Consider the following 22820-nt stretch of genomic DNA (forward strand, 5'->3'; position numbering starts at 1 on the left):
GTTGCGTTCCTTTCAGGTTGAGAACAGGGCTCTGGAATGGATCCTGTTCTCAACCAGAGGTACCCTGTACTCAGTATGTTTCTCCCAAGTGTGTGTGTGTGTGTAGTGTTTCAGCCTTGCTTATCCAATCATAGTAGTTAAATGATAAAACTGAATGGATTTGTAAGCTACTTTAGTGCTTGTTTGTGAGAGCTTTTCCCTGTCTTTTTTGTTGCTTTCCTTTCTTAAGGGAAGTAGGAATGTTCTTGTAGTTAAAAACATATTACAGTGGCAACTCCTTTAAATGGAGAGGGCAAAACTGCCTGTTATAATATCCAAGATTCTAACCACATTCCTGTGCCTTGTTTTTTGTTTTTTTCCCCCAGCTTTGAAAAAATGTTCAAGTCTTTGGCTTTCTATTTCTTTGCCAAAAAACATACGTTAAATTTATGTGGTGGTTCTGCTTTGCAATTTCTTGACATTAGTGTAATCTACTGATTTTCTTTACAAGCTTCAAGGTCAAGTTTGATGACAATTCTATTTCACTTTACTACTCTGTTGCCCATAGTAACATAAACCTGTATAACCTGACCAGTAAAGTCCTTGTAAGGTTAAGATACTGATCTATGCAGAGATAAGCTTAAACCTATTAATTTTTGTATGGGCTCAGAGTGTAACTCTGCTTCATTCTTCACTGCCTGTGCCAGAGTAGATATAAATCAATGACTTGAAATAATAATACATCAGATATTTTTATTTAAATTGGATAATTAATTGCTAATAATTTACTGCTGCATTTATAGTTGATATATACAGTATATTTTAAATACCAAAACAATTTGGCTATTTGTGTTATTTTTCTTTTTAATTACGTGAGTTTATTGTTACTATTAATAATTTATTTATTACTCACCCTTCACCATAAGATCCCAGGACAGGTTACAGCATTAAAACATAATATAAAACAATTTTAAACCACTTCCAACCATAAAAATAAGGTGGGTCCTAAAAACATACACCTCAAGTGTATGAATTTACTGGCAGATGATGCGTATTTGTTTTTCAGTTTCGAAACTGCTGTGAGAACCTTGTATGGATAGCAAAATGAAAGATTTTAAAATAAATCTTTAGTTGCAAACTTCGTTGGTCTCTAAGGTACTACTGGACAATTTTTGATTTTAAAATTTATTTCAGCTGCGTCAGACCAACACAGCTACCTACCTGAATCTAGAAGCTTTAATTGTTAGCGCAATCGCTTAGTGTGCATGCTTGTTCAGAAAATAAAAGATAGCTGAAACTTGATTTTAATCTTTATGGACTCTTTCCTGATGACCTTGAGGCTGTTACTCCTATATCTGCAAAGTTGTGCATAAAAAATAAAGTTAAAGAGTGGGACCTTTCAGTAACCAGATATTACCGGTAATTGCCGAACTGCCATTTTTGCCGTTTTATTCTGTTAAATCTGATTGTGGTCTTCCTATTTTGTCAAATTTTCTGTTGGCACAAAGAGGAATGCATTGTTGAAATTTCAAGCTGTGCTCGTAGCATATTTAGAGAGAAGGAAATATAGTGAAATACCTTGTAAAACCATTGTTCCTTATGTATTATTTTGTTCCCTTTATAATTTCCTTGGGAAAGATTTTTGAAAGAAATTCTTGAGACAATTTCATGTTGATTTTAACAGCAGGGAGAAAAATCTGTTACTTATTGGTTGATATATTAAAAATGAAGTTTCCGTAAAATGCTAAAATAGATTAATATTACCTTAACTTTCTAAGCATCTGGGTGAGTTTGTCTAAGCAAGAATGTTTTTAGTAGGCACCCAAAAGAGTACAATGAAGGCGCCTGCTTAATCTCAATAGGCAGAGAGTTCTAAAAGGCAGGTGCTATCACACTAAATAATCAAGTGCTTACAAATACGGAAAGGGTACAGTGTAGAAGTGCCAATTCTGCCAATCACAGCAATTACTTTAAGTCCAGTCCAAGATACTTTGCTGTCTGAGACAAAGGACAAGATGTCCTCAACTGGACTGGCAGTTGAATCTTAACTTCAACACTGTCAATAAGATAACATTCTCCGGTGCACCTGCAGGCAGCAGGCCAAAGATTGCATTTTGGCTCCTTGACTGTTGAACAGTTGAGTGTCACAAGACACTGTTCTATCCCCAGTGCTCTTTAACATCTTTATGAAACCACTGATGATGATCATTAGGACAGGCATAGGCAAACTTGGCCTTCCATATGTTTTGGGACTTCAGCTCCCATCATCCCTGACCACTGGTCCTGTTAGCTAGGGATGATGGGAATTGTAGTCCCAAAACATATGGAGGGCCGAGTTTGCTATGCCTGCATTAGGAAATTTGTTGCACAGTGTTTCCAGCATGTTGATGCTCACAGCTCTGTTTCTGTGAAATGCCTGAATCAAGTGTGGCTATACATGTGTGGAACCAGTACCTGGAAATAGTAATGGCCTGGATGAGGGTCAATACACTGAAGCTGAATCCTGACAAAATGGAAGCCCTATGAATGGGTAGTTCCTGAGTTTGGGATCTTGGTCGGTTACCTGTTCTGCAGAGAGTTGTACTTCCCCTGAAGGTTTAGGTACATAGCCTAGGGATGCTCCTCCATCCATTATTATCACTGGAGAGCTAAGTGGGTAGGAGTGCCTTTAACCACATTCAGCCGGTGCGTGACCTAAGAACTTCCCTGGAATGGGATAACTGAGCTGTAGTGGTTTATGCCGTGGTAACCTCAAGATAATCGCAACACTAAATATGGATCTACCCTTAGAATTAGTCTGAAAGCTGCAACTGGTACAAAATTTGACTGCTGGGCTGCTTTGTGGAGCAGCCTAACAGCAACATGTGATAGCCTTGTTCAAGTAATCAGCACTGCCACTGTGCTATTGGTTCAAGTTGAAGTTACGGTATTTGCACACAAAGCCCTGTATGGCACGGGACTTGGTTATTGGGGGAGACCTATATGCCCCTGCTGGGACGCAGGTGGCGCTGTGGGTTAAACCACAGAGTCTAGGACTTGCCGATCAGAAGGTCGGCAGTTCAAATCCCCGCAACGGGGTGAGCTCCTGTTTCTCGGTCCCTGCTCCTGCCAACCTAGCAGTTCGAAAGCACCCCAAAAAGTGCAAGTAGATAAAAAGGTACCGCTCCGGTGGGAAGGTAAACGGTGTTTCCGTGCACTGCTCTGGTTTGCCAGAAGCGGCTTAGTCATGCTGGCCACATGACCCGGAAGCTGTATGCCGGCTCTCTTGGCCAATAAAGCGAGATGAGCGCTGCAACCCCAGAGTCGGTCACGACTGGACATAATGCTTAGGGGTCCCTTTACCTTTTACAGTGGTGCCCCGCAAGACGAATGCCTCGCAAGACGGAAAACCCACTAGACGAAAGGGTTTTCCGTTTTGGAGGTGCTTCGCAGGACAAATTTCCTATGGGCTTGCTTCGCAAGACGAAAATGTCTTGCGAGTTCTTGCGATTTTTTTTCGCTCCCCACCCCCTTTTTCTAAGGCACTAAGCTGCTAATAGCCTTTTAGCAGCTAATCCGCTAATCCCTTAAGCCTTTAATAGCCGCTAATAGCCGCTAAACCGCTAATAGCGCTAATCCGCTAATAGGGTTGCTTCGCAAGACGAAGAGACTCGCTGAACGGATTCTTTTCGTCTTGCGAGGCACCACTGTATATGCTTCTGCCTGAGCACTGCAGCCTGCTGGGGAATTGGTGGTGGAGATGCTAAGTGGGGTAGTTGGCAGCTCCTTACTCCCAAGCCTTGGGTTGGGTAATCCTTACCCTTTATCAAATATGCACCAAATTTGTACATCTTTTAGTGAAAGCTTTCTATTTTGCCCAGGCCTTGCCAGACAGAGGTTGGATTGTATTTCGCCTCCATACAGTGTTTACTCAGCTATGCTATTTTGCATTTGAAATTGGATCTTATTGTGGTTTGTGTATTTGATGATTTTGTGTAAGATACTTAGCTATTTCAGTTTGAAGCAGTATATAAATAAATAAGGAAATATTTTAGGGTTGGTGTTGCAGGCCTATGGGACACATTGCTTGGATCTCCAACAAAGGGGAGTGGCCGGGCAGGATGCAAGAGAAATGGCTGAGAGTCTGCCACTGCGGTTGGTGCTACTTTGGAGCATTTGCCAACTGGGACAATTGCTTCACCCCCTAGTGATAGGCCCTCCCTGTTTAAATTGGCGTTTTCAGTGATGATTTTGAATAGCTTTGATTTTCATCAGCTCACCCCAGACTTTCCCTGTGGGTTCATCTCCCACAGTCTCTCTTACCATTCACCTCTTTCATCTGCCTAAACATAATCTCTTCTGCGGTGGCTCTTCTGCTTTTGTATTTAGAGGGTGAGGAATATTTAGCACTTGTAATCACAGCATATGACAGATGCTACTATAGCCTTGACACCTTACATCATTTCAGTGGGTCAGCATCTTAATACATTAGTCATAACACAGCAGGAGCGCTTAGACTTCTTAACATATAAATGATCAAGTTCTGCTTCTGTGCAGCCTATGAGTGTAGTATTAAAATGTTTTCCAAGAACAGAAATAGAAGCTCTATGAAGCAGTTTCTCATCTGAATTTAAGAATGTGTAGGATATTTGATATTCTAAATATATATATCACACTGATCTGGTTATTATGCGCACCACTGGATTAAGAAAAGGAAGATGGAACAAACAGTTTTGAGAGAACTTGGTTCCTTCTTGTTAATTACATGAAGCGTAAACATAATCTGAACCTATTTAAAACTTTTTCACTGCTGGTATAAATTTGAGATAACTGGAGTAAGTTTGTAATGGAACGAAACAATAAGCGAAAGGTTATGCTACTAATTATAAAAAGGTAAATTGCGTATATAAGTGTATTTATGCATTATATTAAAATAAAAATTGAACTAGACAATTCAATTATAAGATTCGGGTCTTACAGGCAGAGGGCCTTCTCGGTAGTGGCGCCTGCCCTATGGAACACCCTCCCACCAGATGTCAAAGGGAAAAAAAACAACTACCAGACTTTTAGAAGACACCTGAAGGCAGCCCTGTTTAGGGAAGCTTTTAATATCTGAAGGACTATTGTATTTTAATATTTTGTTGGAAGCCGCCCAGAGTGGCTGGGGAAACCCAGCCATATGGGCGGGGTATAAATAAATTATTATTATTATTATTATTAGTGCGAATACATTGTAATAAGTGCAAATCCTTCCTTATGTAAAATCATTTTTCTTATAAGGACGTAAGATGAGCTTGCTATGTCGGGCCACTGGCCCAGGTAGCCCAGCTTCCTCTTCTCACAGTGGCCAACCAGATGCTTATGGGAAGCCGAAAAGCAGGACCTGAGCGCAACAGCACTCTGCCCACTTGTGATTCCCAGCAACTGGGCATTCAGAGGCATACTGCTTCCGGTAGTGGAGGTAGAACATAGCCACCCTGTCTCATCACAAAAGAGAGCTGTGATGTCATGGTCTTCTGTCCCTCTGATGTTATACCACCACTGAACTGAGTAAGCTATTTTCATGTGTATTTCAAAAGCACAAACTGGTACTAAGAGACTGAGCCAATGCTATGCTGCATGGAGCATTGTGTGGGTGTTGGGGCTATTGTTTGATTTTGAGAGCAGACCTACCCTTATCGTCCTTCAGCAAGGAAGGAACTCATTCAAGTAATTCAATGGGATTTTTCATCAGGGAAGGGCTTTGGTCTTTTGAATTTCAGCAGCGCCCTGTGCAAGACCCAAATTTGGCAGAAACCCTGACTCTCGCCTTCTGTTCTGCTCAATTCACTATGTCATAGTTGCAACGCCCTGCTGTACCCCCTAGGCTCAGCATTCACTGTGGTAGAACCGGTCGTGCTGCCCCGAATCCACCTCTGTTTTCATGGTTCTTGCACCCCACCCTACAGCCTGCAGAGACCCTCTGCAGCTCCACATTCTGATGCAGTTTTATCTAGGAACTGAACAGAGGGGGCAGGTTTCCCCTTGCTTTCAATATGCAAAGTTTGTGAGTGTTACCCAAGCCCTGTTTACTTCATGTAAGACACTATGATAGTAGCTGCAGTGCAAGCTTTTGCTTGCACCACAGGCGCATGTAAAGCAAGAAGCCCATTCAGTAAAAAATGTGAGAATATGGTCAAACATAGTAATTTGAGAGTAGTCTTTATTCTATTTTTTGTGGTTCAATAGCCAAATCTATAGCTGCATTAAAAGTCAACGTAATCTAAAATTATAATGTACTGCAGCCATAAAAGAACCTGAATTCTAAATATAGCTATTTCCTCTGGGTCACAGTAGAGCAGGCTTTTGTTTGTTAGATATGTTAAGGCAAGCCACCAGTGGGCCTTCTAGTTGAGTGTGCATTGGAGTGCAGAAGAGCTAAGCAAGAGTTGAAGTGGCTTATATTACCACTAGATGGCAGTGTTTGTCTCTGGACTAAGGCTTACAGATCCTAAGGTTGCATATAGGCAAATCTGAATTTCAAAATTTGTTTGATATTTGTAAGGAAATTTAACTTTAATAGTTGCATCTTGTAAATTCAAGTTTTGGGAACTGATTTCAGGCACTGTATTCTTTGGTAAAAAGTACTACCTTCATCTATTTTTTGGGCAGAAAAAAAGACAGCTGGCATTCTAACAAAAGTCTTCATGTACTAAAAGGAGGTTCAATGCCAATTGTGGTGATGTTTCAGTGCAAAAGTGTTAAGGAAATAAAAATAACTTTGGCTGCAATCCTAACCCATTTTCCTGGGAGAAAGCACCACTGAATTCAATAGTACTTGCTTTTGAGTAGATGTGGTTAGGACTGCACTGTTAGTCTCTCATGCTTATATTTAGTACTTGATGTATTTTTATATTAAATGTTTGGGTTGCTGGTTCTTCAAGATCACGGTGACATTTTGAGAAGCACATATAATTTACATGACATAACTTTCAGGGGCAATTTGAGAATATAAGTTATTATGCATGTTAATGAATGAGCTTGAAATGTTGACATTCAGACATAATTAAAATGTATCAGCTTTTTATCTTTTGCGCATTGTTTGCTTCAAAAGTGGAAAAGGATTATGCCTGCTAAAAGAAGATAATAATGGCAATGTGTTTTCATTGAGGCATTTCTAACTGATATGAGAAGCTATGGCTGCTTTACAGAGTTGAGGGCTGTTAATGAAATGCTGCTCAAAAAGGAAATGGGTGAGGTTGTTATATCCTGTTTTTGTATGTCCTGTGCTGTCCTTTTATACTTATAAAGGACATGCACATTTCTTTTTAAGAATACAAGCTTAATATTGCAATAGCTGCATCATCATCATCATTATTATTTTCAGTTTGTTGCAAAATGCTGTCATGGATCAGAACAAAAGCCTACTAGTTCAGGATTCCTAACTCAAAGATTGAGGAAGTAGAAAAGAAAAATGACCAGTTTTTACATAATCCATATTTCATCACTTGCTTTTAGTTTCTTTCAGATGTTATTTCAGCATGGCAGTAAGATTTATTTATCTAGAACACCTTTCCTCTGCTTTTTTCAGAACGACTTACAAAAAATAATAGTTCAAATAGAAGTCATTTTCTACTCATGCAAGGGCTGTTTTCTCCTACAACATTCTAGCATGAGATATAACAGTGAAAACAAATGCAGAGATGTTGTTCTGCTTCTGCCGAAGTTGCACAATTAAAAGCAGAAGAGCAACTGTAGAATCTGTGCTGCTGTTACTGTGCTGCTTCCAAGCCATTGCAGACCAGTGCAGTTGCTGTTTCTGAAATCAGATCAGCATAGAATGCAAATAAGACATATTAATGGCATTACCTATATGGTCATTTACAAAGAAGAAGTTTGGCAGTTCCGTCTCTCGTTTGGCTTTCAATCTAACAACAGCTATATAGGGTACGATCCAATAACCCTTCAGCCTTTCATAAGTCACAACCTCACTTGTCCCCAATTTCTCTGGAAGATTCCTCCGGAGTTTGTGTGTGTGTATGTGTGTGCAGAGGGAAGGAGTGGAAGTCCTGTTTGTTGTGAGAAGAAGCTCTTTGTGCAATCAGGCTGTCACAACTGGATGTCACCCATAGGAAACTGCCAAAGAAAGGGGATGGAAAATAGAAGCTGGCACAGACAGCTGAAGGCAGAGCTGTAGCTATGGGGAACTAGCTGGGCTGTGTGTGTGTGCGCGTACAAATGCCCATGGTGGGGTGCCAAACTGGGTCTTTGACCTGGGTGAAATAAAGCCTAGCTTTGCCCCGGTGAAGGGATATGTGATTATTTCAATTACACATACTTTGGCTTCATTACAATATGGTATTGGGACTATGGGGTTGTTCCAAAGGCTTCCAAGAAAGTATGAATTTGGAAGTGGGATTTGTAGGAAACAAAGGAAGTGGTTGCACTGAGGCATTCTGGGAGGCAGCTCCAAGCAATTAGAGGAGTCAAGGAAGAAAGGGTGCAATTGCTTCAAGGAGCAGGAGACCTTCCATGAGGTTGGTGGAGCTGGACAAGTGAAACAGGAAGAGATCTGTTGGGATGTAAGAGCAGAGATGTTTCAGATGGGGGGCAGGCAATCATGGAGGGTTTTGAAGGTATTTATTTGGCGTGTATATTGATGCTTTAAAACTCTTCAGGTGCTTTGGGTGATTATCCTCTTAAGGGATTCTTTTTTTTCCATGAGTCACTTGTTTTTGTTTGAGTGTCTCTAGAGGTTTGTCAGGAATCACAAAGGCCACAAGACACTCCTTTGCTACTATTAAACACTCCAGCAAAATTGGAGCTGTTGTGTGAAATGCAGCATGACCCAAGGCTCCACAGATAGCAGGCAATAAAGGTAAAGGGACCCCTGACCATTAGGTCCAGTTGTGGCCGACTCTGGGGTTGTGGCGCTCATCTCGCTTTATTGGCCAAGGGAGCCGGCATACAGCTTCCAGGTTATGTGGCTAGCGTGACTAAGCTGCTTCTGGCGAACCAGAGCAGCGCACGGAAACGCCATTTACCTTCCCGCCGGAGTGGTACCTATTTATCTACTTGCATTTTGATGTGCTTTTGAACAGCTAGGTTGGCAGGAGCAGGGACCGAGCAACGGGAGCTTACCCCATCGCGGGGATTCAAACCACCGACCTTCTGATCGGCAAGTCCTAGGCTCTGTGATTTAACCCACAGCTCCACCCGCGTCCCATAGCAGGCAATAGAGCACCATAAAATGGCTGGTGGAAGTGTGAGTAGAGGTGGGACCACCACCATAACCGTTCCTGGTTTATTACAACAGAAATAGTTTTTAAAATGCCATGCATAAAAGATTTTGCAAGTGTTGTTGCCTCCAGTGAAGAAGAGTTTTCTTCTTGCATGTATCTCATGCTTAGTTTTATTTCTAAACACATCCAGCAAAGGTTCCCCCCAGATCTCTAGGAACAGCTTAGTAGCTATCGCTGTCTGGAATTGCCTCTAAATTAGTCATATACCGTATGTCAGTTTCACTCAACTGCTGCTCCTTGCATTTTTCTAAATGGTCTGAAATCAGTCTGCAAGAACCAAAAGGAGAGGGGAGGTATGTGTGGAGAGTGGGGAGAAAGCAATTATCCCTTTGGATTTTATTCGAATTCAGTTGCAGCTTGCTTTCCTTGTGCTGGCTGACACTTCAGCAGAGACATGCTGTTTTGTTTAAAACGTTTGCGTTTTTTTTCCCCCTATGCCATTTCCCTATTGGCCGGATGGGGCCATCCTTCCTGCTGTGGCTGCTGATGTCAGACACACACTCACACCCTTTCTAAAGCTGCTGCTGCAGAGACTTCTCAGCACGACCAGATAGGACCCGACCAGTACGTACACACAGCTCTGGTGGGGGAAACCCAGCCCTCAAGAACGATCAAAGGGTGGAAGGAAAAGCCAAGACACATCCTGTCTCTCCCTCAGGGTGCAGTAATGCTGAAAGGCATAACATCAGCTTTAGTACAGTGAGGCGGGGAGAGAGAGCCTTGTTTACCAGCCTGGGAAGGAAACGTTATAAACCCTTTGTCTTGGAAATAAGCTTTGCATCTTTGCTGCTGCTGATCCCGTGTGCTGCCGCCGCTGCTGGTGACATTAACATCTGTGGACTATTTCATTTATTTTTACTTCCTCCCCCACCTCAGCTGCTCTAGGAATGTCTTGATGCAACTGGAAAGAAATTGTCGATTTTAATGCATTTCCAGTGGATGTCTCTCCATTCACTATGATAGCATTTTATGTTTGAGACTCCTTTGTGTATGTGTGAGTGAAAAAATCACATGATCTCAGTTTGAAGCAGGAAAACTGGAAGAGAGAAGAAATTCTGTTCCCCCCCTTTTTTTTTGCTAGATCAGCTTTCTGGATGGTGGCAGTGGCAATTTCTACATACATTGTCAAGCACACATACTACAGTGTGTTGTAGACCTTGCTGATTTTTTTAAAAAAGATATAAAACAAGATTTTTTCCCCTATTTTGTTGTTGCTGCAGTTGGGGTGCACTGTGATTACGTTTCTCCTAAATTGCTGATTTGCATTTAATGTGAAGGAATATGCTCATGAAGGAGTATCGGATCTGTATGCCTTTGACAGTTGAAGAGGTAAGTGCAGTAGATGGTAATGCTTAGCGCTTGGTTTTAACAATTGTTCCTGAATGTGACTGGAGTGGAGAAGAGTTAATAAATGACCGTGGTGTTTTATTGGGTTCTTTCTACTATTATGAAATGATTTTTCCCTCCACTCTGGTTCATGGAGTCGTATTTCTGTTGCGATGGAAGGAAAGTGCATGCAAGCAAAAAGTAAATATACCAATTTACTGTGTCATCAGAGTTCTGATTGGCTACTAAGCTTTGCTAAGAACACACATGCAAACATAAGCAGGTACGCACACTTTGAGCAGGACTGATTTGGAATGGAATCCATGTGGCAAGAATTAATCCAGTGAAATTTCTAAAAAATAAAAATGTTTGGTTAAGTCATCCTGTTCTCAAAACGTGCTCCTTCCATACTTCAAATTTAGATGTGTGATAATTTTCCAAAGTTTCTCCTATGTAAAGTAGCATTTATAAGTGAGCTTCAATTCTTCTAGTGAAACTTTTAATGTAGCCATTCCGTTGTTGATATATTTTACTAAAGCACAGTGTATTTTAGGTACTGAGTGTAGCACACACATATTTAAATAGAAGCACACATATTGAGAGCAAATGGCAGACAAAGGCAAAACAACATTAAGTATGTTGATCATGGTAGTTTTATACTCGGAAGGCAACAAGACTTCAGTACCTAAGCTACGGCTTTGATGAATGTTTATATTTATTGGAGTAAAGTTGTGATGTTGTACATGCAGTGAACATCTAAGTTCCCCTTTGTTTTCAGATTCATATTAAAATGTTATGCTTGTTGTTTTAATTGCTATTCAGTCCTTATCATGGAAGTTTATTTTCCGTTTCATCTTTTGGCAATGCGCAAATACATTCATTTTATTTTTGTTAAAAAAAACATACCTGACAGTACTGTAGTCCACAAGGGGGAGCTTTGAACATATTCTTCCATAGAACTTTGTTCCCATCTTTTGATGCAGAAATATATACAATAGTGGTAATAATATCACTAGTAGATTGTTGCAGGTATCTTTTTTCTGTAAAAAATAAATAAACATAGCATTTGCACGCCATATGTTTTGGAAGCCTGCTTGGACTAGCATGAAGCATTTCGGTTGTTGCAGAAGAAGCAGTGAAATGTATCAAAAGTTTCTGCCTGCCTTGTGTAAAACGACTACAGTAAAGAGAAATACAGTTTTGAGGTTTCCAGTGCAATCTACTTTGTACCTGTATGTATTTGCTGGCTACATAGTATTTTGTACATCTGCAGACAGTAAACCTGTTGGGAACTAGCAAGCTCATACTGTGTTTGCTGGAGGTACATGTAATTGGTTGTTGTGTTGGTTTTTCCTTCAGTAGTTTCTTATCTTTTCCAGCCTTCCCAGCAAAGCCAACATTCTAGTGTTTAAAACGGGTTTGCAAATAATTCCAAATGAATTATTAGTCCATAAAAAACCCCCACTGCGTATCTGGGTTAGCCATTTGTGGACGTTTACAACCTTAAAGCGACCCCTGCTCCCCCCCCCCATTCCCATTTTCAAAAGTTTCTATGCCTAGTAGTTTGAAGAGAATAGTTTTGCATGAGTCAGAATTAAAACCCCAGGTGTTGTGTAAATATCTGAAAACCTTTGATGCCTCTTCAAGGGCAGCTGAAGTAGACTTTTTAAGTAAAGTATTCCTGTGGTGCCATCAAAATGTGTCAAATGCAAAACCATCTTTTAACAAAGATTTGTGGATGTGCACTGGTACAATTTGCTGCTACTTTATACTGTGAATAAAATTGCAATCCGATGTACACTAACTTGGGAATGAGTCCTATTGAACTTAATGGACATTACTTCTACATATGTATGTTAGTCTATATTTGTGCATGCACACGAAAGCTCATACCAAGAACAAACTTAGTTGATTTCTGAGGTGCTACTGGACATTTTTTTTATTTTAAAAATACATTTCACTCTTATACAGTATCTGTGCTGAGCTCCCTGTCCCAAACAATTACAATGAATTAGTAATTGTTGGCTATTTGCAACTTCGCATATAGGCATTGAAATTATACATACTTTCAGATCTGAACAGGATGCCACCCTGGATGAGGAAAAACTTCAATAACAGTTAATTTTAATTATATTACTTGGAAGTTTGTGATAGGGTTTCTATAAAATAGCCCAGTTTAAAATGATATCTGAATGTAATACAAACAAAGCCTACACTCTAAACCACTTAAAACTATCAAACACACTGCGGTGATTTAGATGTGACATCAAACAGTTTGACATTATGCATAGCTGGATTATTGGGTTTGATTACTGCCTCTCCCTCCCTTTGTTCCTTGTTCTTGCACTTCCTGGCGCCTTTCTTGGTTTGAGATAAAACTTAGTTTGAAGTTTTGGTTGGCAAACTATGGTTTGTGCTTTCTCCGCAAAACAGAATTGGAAATTTGGTTTCTGGTTCTGTTTTGCAGGGCAAACACAATCTAGTTTTCCAATTTGGATAAAACTGGCATGCTGGCTGGCTGCCTGAAACCAAGGTAGGGGGCAGGGAAGCTCCACGCATGAAGGGCAAATGGAAGCACACAACCTGGGCCTCACCTTTGGCTTGTGCGTATAAAATCATAGCTTGATGAACCAAGATGCATTTTAAGATAGGCTTCAGATAGAGCTCACATATCTGAGCTTGCTTAGTGTCCTTACGTATATATATAGAACGGGCCAATTGCTTCATCTCTACATTGTGTAGTAGAAAATACATGTTAGTTGCATGAGAAGCAATTTTGGATTATGCCCTGGTAATATAGAAGTTAATTAGTTTCAAAAGCAACCCCTTTTTATGCATTTTTTGTTCAGTAAACATTTGATAGAAAACTTGAAAATTGATTTAAATTAGTCTGCCTTGGAGTGTGATTCTTGAGGTCTCTGAAATATGTTCTTCTTCTGAGACTGTAGCCTAAGTAATCTTGATAATGTTCTTTTTAACTATTGTTGTTTTGTGCAGAAAGCAATGGTAAATGTACAAGAACATTGGGTGATTAGGATGTTAGTAACTAACTGTTGCTTCCCTTGGCTTCATTGCTATCCTGTTACTTTCCTTTAGTTTTTTAAAAAGGCTATGAGCATATGACCTTTAAACATTCATCATCAAAGGGGACTTTTTCATTGAACAGTTAATATATTTGTTCAAAGTCTCATGTGACTTGAGTGAGTTGAGTAAAATGTCAGAATCCCATCTTCAGTAGTTTTGTGGTAAAAATTTCCGTTATGATTACAGTCCCCCCCCCAATGCATGTAGAACTCTGATAAATCATATCTATTATACTGACAGAAGGCTTGATTCAAGTCTTCTGAGTGCCTATGCTCATGTAACCACAATGATGCCATTTGTGCGCAAGAGACAGAGATCAGCAGGCTCAGGATAATCCTGAGATCTCTGGAAGTACAATAAAAAATAAATAACTGGGGGGGCGGGGAGTTACAAAACCTAATGAAAACTGAGTGTGCTCAGGGGCCATGGAATGCTAGCTGACTGTTGTGGAATAAGAAATGGGGGAAGTGGAATGGAATATGGTGAACAGGAAGCTTCCACACGGCAACATTTTGTTGTAGGTCCCATTGCCTATAGGGCTAGGCGATATATCAATATATCGTCCAAAACTGGTTTGAAGTCCATATCGTGATACTGGTTTCATAATTTTTGACCTGGCAATATATCGCAAATCATGATGTGTATGTGTGTGCTATGCAAAAATCACAATTTGGGGGAAAACCATGAAGCCAGCCAATGCCTCTACATAGCTCCATCCTTATTTCAGACATCATGATATGTTGTGATGTTGAAAACCAGGTATCGCCCAGCCCTATCTTAGCTACTTACACATCAGCAAAAAACTTCATTGGTCTGTTCACAGGCCCACTAAACCAAACCAAGACACAAATGAGCAAACATGCAGGCCCCTGGAAAGTATGACTTTGCTCTTCACTGGTCATTACGCTGCTGTGCTGAACCAAACCGCAGTTTGACTTCATGTGTCAGCTAATGCTTGGCTCATGGTTTAGCTGTTTACCAGGCAAATCATGGGCTGTAATCAAGGTGTGCCCTGTGGTTTGTCCTCTTGAGCAGCCCACGTTTGGTCATTTGCACCAGGCCATGATTTGGCTTGGCTTGGTATTACCTGAGAACGAAGGCAGATCTTGCAAAACATGTTTTTTTGGGCAATCTTGCCAAGTGGATGACATATCTCATTTAATTAGTTCACTCGTCGCTCTTTCAGCTGAACGAGATTGCCCACCTAAGGCTGAAGACACTCCAGTTTGTAAGCCTGAGGCCAGTTTCTTTTTCAAAAAATACAACCATAATGAATGTTGCTCCTATCTAGCTAGTAAAAAGAACTAACAATTGTTTACAATATAAACATTCCCTGTGGTATAATTTAGTATTGATTTTATGGCACTTGCTGAAACATCTGAGTATATATTTGCCCTAAGGAGTTGATTGTTCCTGGTTCTTAAGCAAGAGCATGAAATGTAGGAAAATATATTCTGCTTAGCATATTCATTATCTTGAAGTACAATAGTATTTATTGTTGTTTTTTTAAAAAATATTTTATCCCACATTTTCTGTTCAATAACACCTTCAAGATGGCTTAACAGCATCAATCCAAACAGTTCGATTTCAGTAAAACAACACAATAAAACATCCAGTATTAAGGAGCATAATTCAGTAGTGCAGGAAGATAGCCAATATCATAACAGTGAGCAAAATATTCAGTTATATAAGTTGAGAGTCCAGTAAGTCTTTTCTGTGAACCGTCCTGAGTCTTCCAGGTAAAGGGTGGTATATGAATTCAATCAATATAATAATAATAATAATAATAATAATAATAATACAGTGGTACCTCAGTTTTCGAACAGCTTTAGTTCATGAACAACTTGGAACCCAAACACTGTAAAACCGGAAGTAGGTGTTCCGGTTTTCGAACTTTTTCCGGGAAGCCAAACATGCTCTGTTTTGAGTCCTGAGCTTCCGTTTTTACTGTCGTGCAGCTAATTTGCATCCCCCCCATTGTAATTCAAGCCTTCTGTTTCCGATTGCAGTTTTCTGAGGTGATATGTGGAGCTTACGGTATAGTTGGTGCTTCTGTTTTTGCTATTTATTTTGCGTTTTTTGTTTTAGAGGCTTTTTCGGTTAATTTGTTTTGGGGACTCTGTTTGTTTGTTTGATTGATTGATTGTGTGAATGCGGAAATGGATAAAAGCCCCCCCCCCCCAATCCAAACAATGACTATCATCAGTGCAGGTAAGAAATTTTTTAAATTTTAATTTTTATCATCTACAATACTGCTTTATTTGTTTTATAGTACAGTACATTGTTTATTGCTTTCATTTTATGGATCAATGGTGTTGTTAGATAGTAAAATTCATGTTAAATTGCTGTTTTAGGGGTTGTTTTTAAAAGTATGGAACGGATTAATCCATTTTGCATTACTTTCTATGGGAAAGTGTGCCTTGGTTTTGGAATGCTTTGGTTTTGGAACAGACTTCCGGAATGGATTAAGTTTGAGAACCAAGGTACCATTTTAGTAGTAGTAGTAATAACAATAATAATAATAAGAAGAAGAAGTTTATAATCAGCTGACAGTCCATTCTCTTAGGATCTTCTATCTGGGCTTTTCAGGTAAAGGAGTTCCCTGGCCACTCCTTTCTCAAAGTGTGCCATTAGAATACTAATTGAGAAATAATGTTCTACATACTGTAGTTCTTAAAGGAGAACAGTGGCATCACCAGCAAGATGACCATGTACAACTTGTCCTTAAACTGTTACTCATGGAATCTACTAGTTAGCTACTGTCCACAGCTATCTCAAATTAGGTATTGAATTTCCCCCCAGTTAGCTTGCTTCAGTGACCTGGTGGTGGTAATCAGAAAGGGACCAGTTAAACCAAAAATAAGATAAATTGGAAATATATATTTAAATCAAAGCACAGAAATGTTAAAAAGAGATAAACTCAGCAATCCTGAATGAAATGTAACAGGGCATTGTATTATGGAAAAGAATATCACACGGACAAATAAAAATAAAGAAATAAACAGCTACCAATAAAGCATGCATCATTGCATCCTCATGAAACTTCCACTAGTCCAAGCTAGTTAAAAGCTTACTGAATCTCTAAACTTGCATCCACCTTCAAAGTCAACAACCACAGGATCTTATTGCCACATACTGCAAAATTTTCCAAGGCTAAAGACTCACAGCACTTCTAACTAAAGTGAAACGTGGAAGTCAAGAAGATCAAATCTGTTCAGAATGCCTTAGGGTTAGTCAAAACCACAATAATAGAAGTTCAGTTAGAAAGTGTGTTGACTATCAGGAAAACTACTCCAGGGCCAAGGTTTCCTTCAGACAATTGAAGTCTTGTCCAAACAGAAATAACAAAAAGGAACATAAACTTTGGCAAAGTAAATGCAAGTCAACGAAAAGTATTTGGGGAACACTTTGCTAAACACATTAAAACCACCAGCAGCAAAATATTTAAATTTGTTAGAAGTAAGAAGCCAGCTAGCGAGGTGGGGTAGCAAAAGGAGTCAAAGGTGTGCTTAAAAGGTGGGAGGGACTGCAGAGCAGCTGAATTCATTGCATTGGTTTCCACAGTGAAAGATGTAGAGCAGCTGCCTGCCCTTGAACTAACTTTCTTAGGAAGGCAAATAAACAATGAGATGAAGTTATAGGTCTTATTGACAGATTTAAAACAGACAAATCACTGTTTTAAATCACAGATGGCATCCATCCAAGAGTTCTTAAATAGCTCAGATGAACTTGTCCCTAAGATCAGCCTCCATGCGTAAGCACTGGAAATAGACAGGATCCAGGGGAGTTCTGGGAAATTACAGGCTGCTCCAGGAAAACTGGTAGAAAGCACTATTAAAGATAGAGTACCAAGAATATAGACAAACAGGTCTTGCAGAAGCAGAACCAGTATGGCTCATCTAAGTTTCACTAACCTTTGAGAGCTCTTTTAAAACATCAGTAAACATATAGACGGTGATCCAGTCAACACAGTGTGCTGAGATTTTCAAAGAGCTTTTGATTAAACATACCCCCCAACATTTTGGGAGGGCAAATCGGGGCACCACCCACAACTCAATCGCTCACCTGCTTGCCTCCTCCCTGCCACCGCCCCCTTACTTGCCCGTCTTCTTGCCCCCCTCCTACCTGTGCCAGAGCACAGGACCCAAAACAGGACGTCCCAAATTAGGATAATAATAATAATTTTTATACCCCACCCTCCCCAGCCAAGGCCGAGCTCAGGGCGGCTAACAAGCAATAATAAAAACAAGTTGAATGAATACAACTTAAAAGCAAGATTAAAATACAACATTAAAATATTGAAACATTAAAATATGAAAATGAAGCCTCATAACAGGAGGAGAAAGGAAAAAGGAAAAAGAAAGAGGGGGAGGGAATCAAATTGGCTCCAAGCCAAAGGCCAGGTGGAACAACTCTGTCTTACAGGCCCTGCGGGAAGAAATCAGATCCTGCAGGGCCCTGGTCTCATGAGGCAGAGCGTTCCACCAGGCCGGAGCCAGTGTTGAAAAGACCCTGGCTCTGGCTGAAGCTAATCTAACTTCCTTAGGGCCCGGGACCACTAGGGTGTTGCTATTTATGGATCTTGAGGCTCTCTGTGGGGCATACTGGGAGAGGTGGTCCCGTAGGTACGAGGGTCCTAGGCCGTGAAGCTGGGCCGGCTTCTGTCACTCCAGGATGTCCCGCTTAAAACAGGACACTTGGAGGTTATGCATAAAGTCCGTCACCAAAGACTCTTGAGTAAGTTTAGCAGTCATGGAATAATAGGAGACGTCCTCTTATAGATCAGCAACTGGTTAAGCAACAGAAGCTGAGAATAGGAATAAGCAGATCTCCAAAAGGACCTCTATTTTAATTTGCATTAAAATAGCAAATGACGTTCAATATAAGCAAGTGTAAAGTGATGCATATTGAGGCAAAGAAAAGGCACAAATGAAGTCTGAACTGGCAGTGACTGATCAGAAATGAGACTTTGGGATTGTACTGGATAACTCAATGAAGTTTTCAGGTTGGTACACAGCAGTTGTAAAACAGGTTGGACTAAAATGCGAGCCAGCTTCATTTTTGGCTGAGCAGTCTCAAACCCCCTTCCCATAATGCAGCCTTATGCAAACTCATGGCGCTTCTCTCTTTTACAACATTACAAGAGTGTGAGCCTTGCTTTTCCTTCATGCAAACTCTAATGCATGTCCAGCCTAGTTATTTCTAACACTGATTACTGCAGTTTTCTCTCTGGTCTTTCATGGTCTCACTTTCTTCTGTTCACATAGACTCTACTGCCATAGTTATTCGCCTCTTCCTCTCTTTCTGGTCATGCTTCCTGTGACTATATATATAGTGCTCACATGCATATGTGCAGTATATAATTAAATGTTTAAAAATACACATACAAGCCAACAAACAAATATAGTCTAAATATAATCAGCAGATATAGTATGAATAACAATATTTATTTCAGTTCAGTAACTCCTAAATGCATACTTAAACCTCCATTCTATAAATCCATAAAATATTTAAATTGAACATCACAAGTATTAAGGAATTAATCATTGTAGCTCTCCTAAGAAGCATTCAAAAGGATTTGAAATCTTCCTTACTATTTTCTTGGTGAACTGCCCAGTGTTTGAAACTCCCATTGTTCCAGGCACATTTTGCAACAGGGAATTTCATTAGTGCAATCTGTTTTTGTGCTCTGGGCACAGTACTGCGCCTAAGATTTCAGATTAAAACTTCAGAGTGGAAGAAAAGGAGGACCTTTTTCTGCCTCCCCATTTCCAGCTATTCTTCGAAGACTGGAGAAGAGACCCTCTTAAGGATATTGCGGGGGGGGGGTGAGGGCAGGGGAAGAACTAGACCATGTGACAACTGAACACAATACTTTAGCTGCAGTTCATTCATCTTCAGCTTTGTATTGTTATTAAAAAAATGTGCCTAGACATTACATAGTTGTGCACATAACGCTAGGTTTAAGGTGCCATTTAGCTCCTAGCTTTCATATCGCAGTTTCTAACACTGGAACTGCCCCTTGGAAAATATAGGTATTCCCTCCCCTAACATTGGTTCGTTTAATAATAATAGTTATTCCACTCTAAAAGGGGTTGGCAACCTTTTTAGGCCAGTGAGCACATTGGGATTTTTGAGTGTTCCATAGGTAGCATCGTCTCTGGTCACTTGTCTTAAGAGAAAGTGAAGAATATTTTGTAAAGAATGATAAAGGCAGTTTAGCCCTCTCTAATGGATCATTATTCCATGTCTGCTTAATTAAAATATTTGCTGTCTTGGTGTAATACCACTGAGAACTGCCAATGATTAGATAGATACAAACATACAATCAGATGTAGTATTCTGCATTTGAAACACAGACTGGCCCAAGAAGATCAGGAGTCAACTTGTGTTTCACCTTGATGATTTTGGGACTCCAGGAGGAAACAAAACTAGCCTCTGGATTCTCACTCTCAACATGCCTAGATTTTAATTCAGACTTCTCTTGAAAAAGTATTGTTTCAAAGAATAGCAATTGGCTGATATAAATAAAGCATTAGTTTATTCAATTTGTTAATCTTACAGAACATAAAGGTAAAGGTAATGGACCCCTGACCATTAGGTCCAGTCGTGACCGACTCTGGGGTTGCGGCGCTCATTTCGCTTTATTGGCCGAGGGAACTGGCGTACAGCTTCCGGGTCATGTAGCCAGCATGACTAAGCCGCTTCTGGTGAACCAGAGCAGCATACGGACACGCCGTTTACCTTCCCGCCGGAGTGGTACCTATTTATCTACTTGCACTTTGACGTGTTTTTGAACTGCTAGGTTGACAGGAGAAGGGACCGAGCAACGGGAGCTCACCCCACCACAGGAATTCGAACCACTGACCTTCTGATTGGCAAGCCCTAGGCTCTGTGGTTTAACCCACAGCACCACCCTTACAGAACATAGAAAGTTGCTTTACACTTGAGCCCAAACCATTAACCCATCTAGCGCAGAACTGTCTGCAGTGACTGGTAGTCTCTGTCCAGGCTTTCAGACAGGGTTTTTTCCAGGTCTACTTAAAGATACCAGCAGATGCTCTACCGCTACGGCCTTTCCCCTCTTCACAGTTTTACTCTTTTTTTAAAAAAAGTGTAAATTTTCCTTTCATGTTCAGTTTCCAGCCAGCTAACTTTCAGAACTGATAAAGAAGCGGATCCAAATCTCTTCTACTTTTGCTGTTGCTTTGTGTGTATTTTACCTTCCCTGCCCACAAGTATGCAAAAAGACTTGCTTGAACAAAGAGATCTGATCTCTCTTGAGTACTCGTATCTGCTTACATCACGAGGCCTTCCTGAGTGCATGACTTTAAACTGACCTTGAGGTTTACAAGCTGGTAAGTAACTATACAACAGCTCAAGAACACAAGCCTACCAGTGCTGCTTTTAGGGAGCGGGAGTGGAAGGGGGGAAGGGGAGAGATGGGGGGGGGAATCCCAAGCATGGGATCCAAAGACATTTCAAAGAACATGTAGTTTAACCCTTCGGCAATACATTCTATTACTTATTGCTGTTATATAGGCTCTCAATCCTATGTTTGAAAATAGTCAAACGGGCGTAATACATTAAAACAAAACTTTTAAATGTTGAAGGTACAGGAGACACAATAGCAAAGTCACAGTAAAAAAATATGTAAAAGTGCAATTATCAACACAATAAACTCATTTCCAGAGGGGCAGCCTTGTCAGTCTGTACTGCAGCAAAAACAGAGGTTTGCAGTACCTTTAAAGACTAGCACATGTATTCTTCCAGTCTACTTAATTCCAGTCTACTTAATTCGATGCACAAAATGTAAGATATACACAGGTGTTTGCAAAACAATAATTGAGTTAATTTTCTTAGATGAAACATTCCCTCCTCACTTCACACAGGAATAGACAGTGCATATTGCACAAGGCATCATTGTAAAAAAAGAAGTGATTTTTCAAAACTTATTTTAATCATGTGCAAATATATGCTAATTTAATAAGTTAAAACTAATTGATCAGTGTATTGTAACTTTGCAGGCTAGTGTATACATATACATACAGGCTCTAGTGTTGCCATATTTCAAAAATGAAAATCCAGACACAAAATTTGTTGAGCTCCCCACCACCACTGCTTTTTTTTTAGGAAATTTGCAAAAAAACAGCACTTCTGACATGAGTTGCCATACGCCTGAGTTTTACCAATTCCACCTGGAAGCTATTTCTGACGGAGACATTCCGGATATGTCTGTGAAATTCCAGATGTATGGCAGCCCTAACTGACTCTTATATTTGAACACAATCCAGTTAAACAATAGATTTAAGGTATGCTTAACTTTGTTGCTGGTTTGCCGAGCCTCCTTGTTTATCCTCTTGAAAATGGCCTTTCCAGGGTAGGTTGTAGAACCAATCAAACTCATTGGAGATCTTTCATGGTCTGTTCTGTTGCTTTTTATTTCACCACCTCTTCCCCTGCTCACTCTTCCAATACCAGGCTCTGTTTCTCTGTACTGCCTTCGTTCCTCTACTTTTGTCAAATTCAAAGCTTGTAACTTCTATACCTCCCAATTTTGGTGCCTGTTCTCATGATTCAGAAGAAGATTGTTGTTATCCTAGTCATTTCAGCCTGCTGCTTGTAGTGTTCCGAGGCTAATTCTTCAATCTGATGGATGTTTTTGCATTGTTTGGGATGAGATCCTGCCAGCTGCTTTCTGACAAAGTGCTTTGGGTTCTTTTTACAAAAGGTATCAAGGCTATACAAGATTAAATGCATCTTGCTTGAAGTAGCAAATTATTTGGATCTATATCTCACGATGAAAAATTTTGGAAGCTTTTTTCAGTTTGCAAACTACCGTAGCATTCTGCAAACAGCATTTTCTTAGCTTCATAAAGAGGAAGAATGCTTCCCTTTATGACTGCTCTAAACAGTGAAGCTAGACTTGTATGTTAAGAGCAACTGCTCTGGTTCATTTGCTGCTATGCTATCATAGCAGTTGTTTTGAACAAAAAAAGAACTTGACTATAATAATGGATTGCCTCTCCCATCTCATCTGTGCCATGCTCTACTTAATATTTCTCTGCCCCTCTATTTTCCTCAGACTTGTTCCACATTTCATTGATCTTGGAATAAGGCAAAACATCTTGTAGTGGAAGTGTTATGTCATAAGAACAGGTGTCTATAGGT

General features: G+C 40.1%; 1 protein-coding gene across 3 annotated transcripts in view; it reads left to right on the forward strand.

The window, feature by feature from the left end:
• The first annotated feature begins 5535 nt into the window (after positions 1–5535).
• Positions 5536–22820, forward strand: part of PITPNC1 (phosphatidylinositol transfer protein cytoplasmic 1) — a 132259-nt gene continuing 114974 nt past the window's right edge. Inside the window, exons 1-2 of one of the 3 annotated variants that reach the window (XM_083427966.1) lie at positions 5536–5667; positions 10460–10568. In XM_083427966.1, coding sequence (XP_083284092.1) covers positions 10521–10568 — 48 coding nt within the window. In that variant the 5' untranslated portion in view covers positions 5536–5667; positions 10460–10520. Of the gene's footprint in view, positions 5668–9677; positions 10569–22820 lie in introns of those variants that run through there. The other 2 variants (XM_083427965.1, XM_083427967.1) reach the window with 2 other exon arrangements.

The sequence above is a fragment of the Podarcis tiliguerta genome, assembly GCF_965153285.1.
Source record: "Podarcis tiliguerta genome assembly, chromosome: 2".
NCBI lineage: Eukaryota > Metazoa > Chordata > Lepidosauria > Squamata > Lacertidae > Podarcis > Podarcis tiliguerta.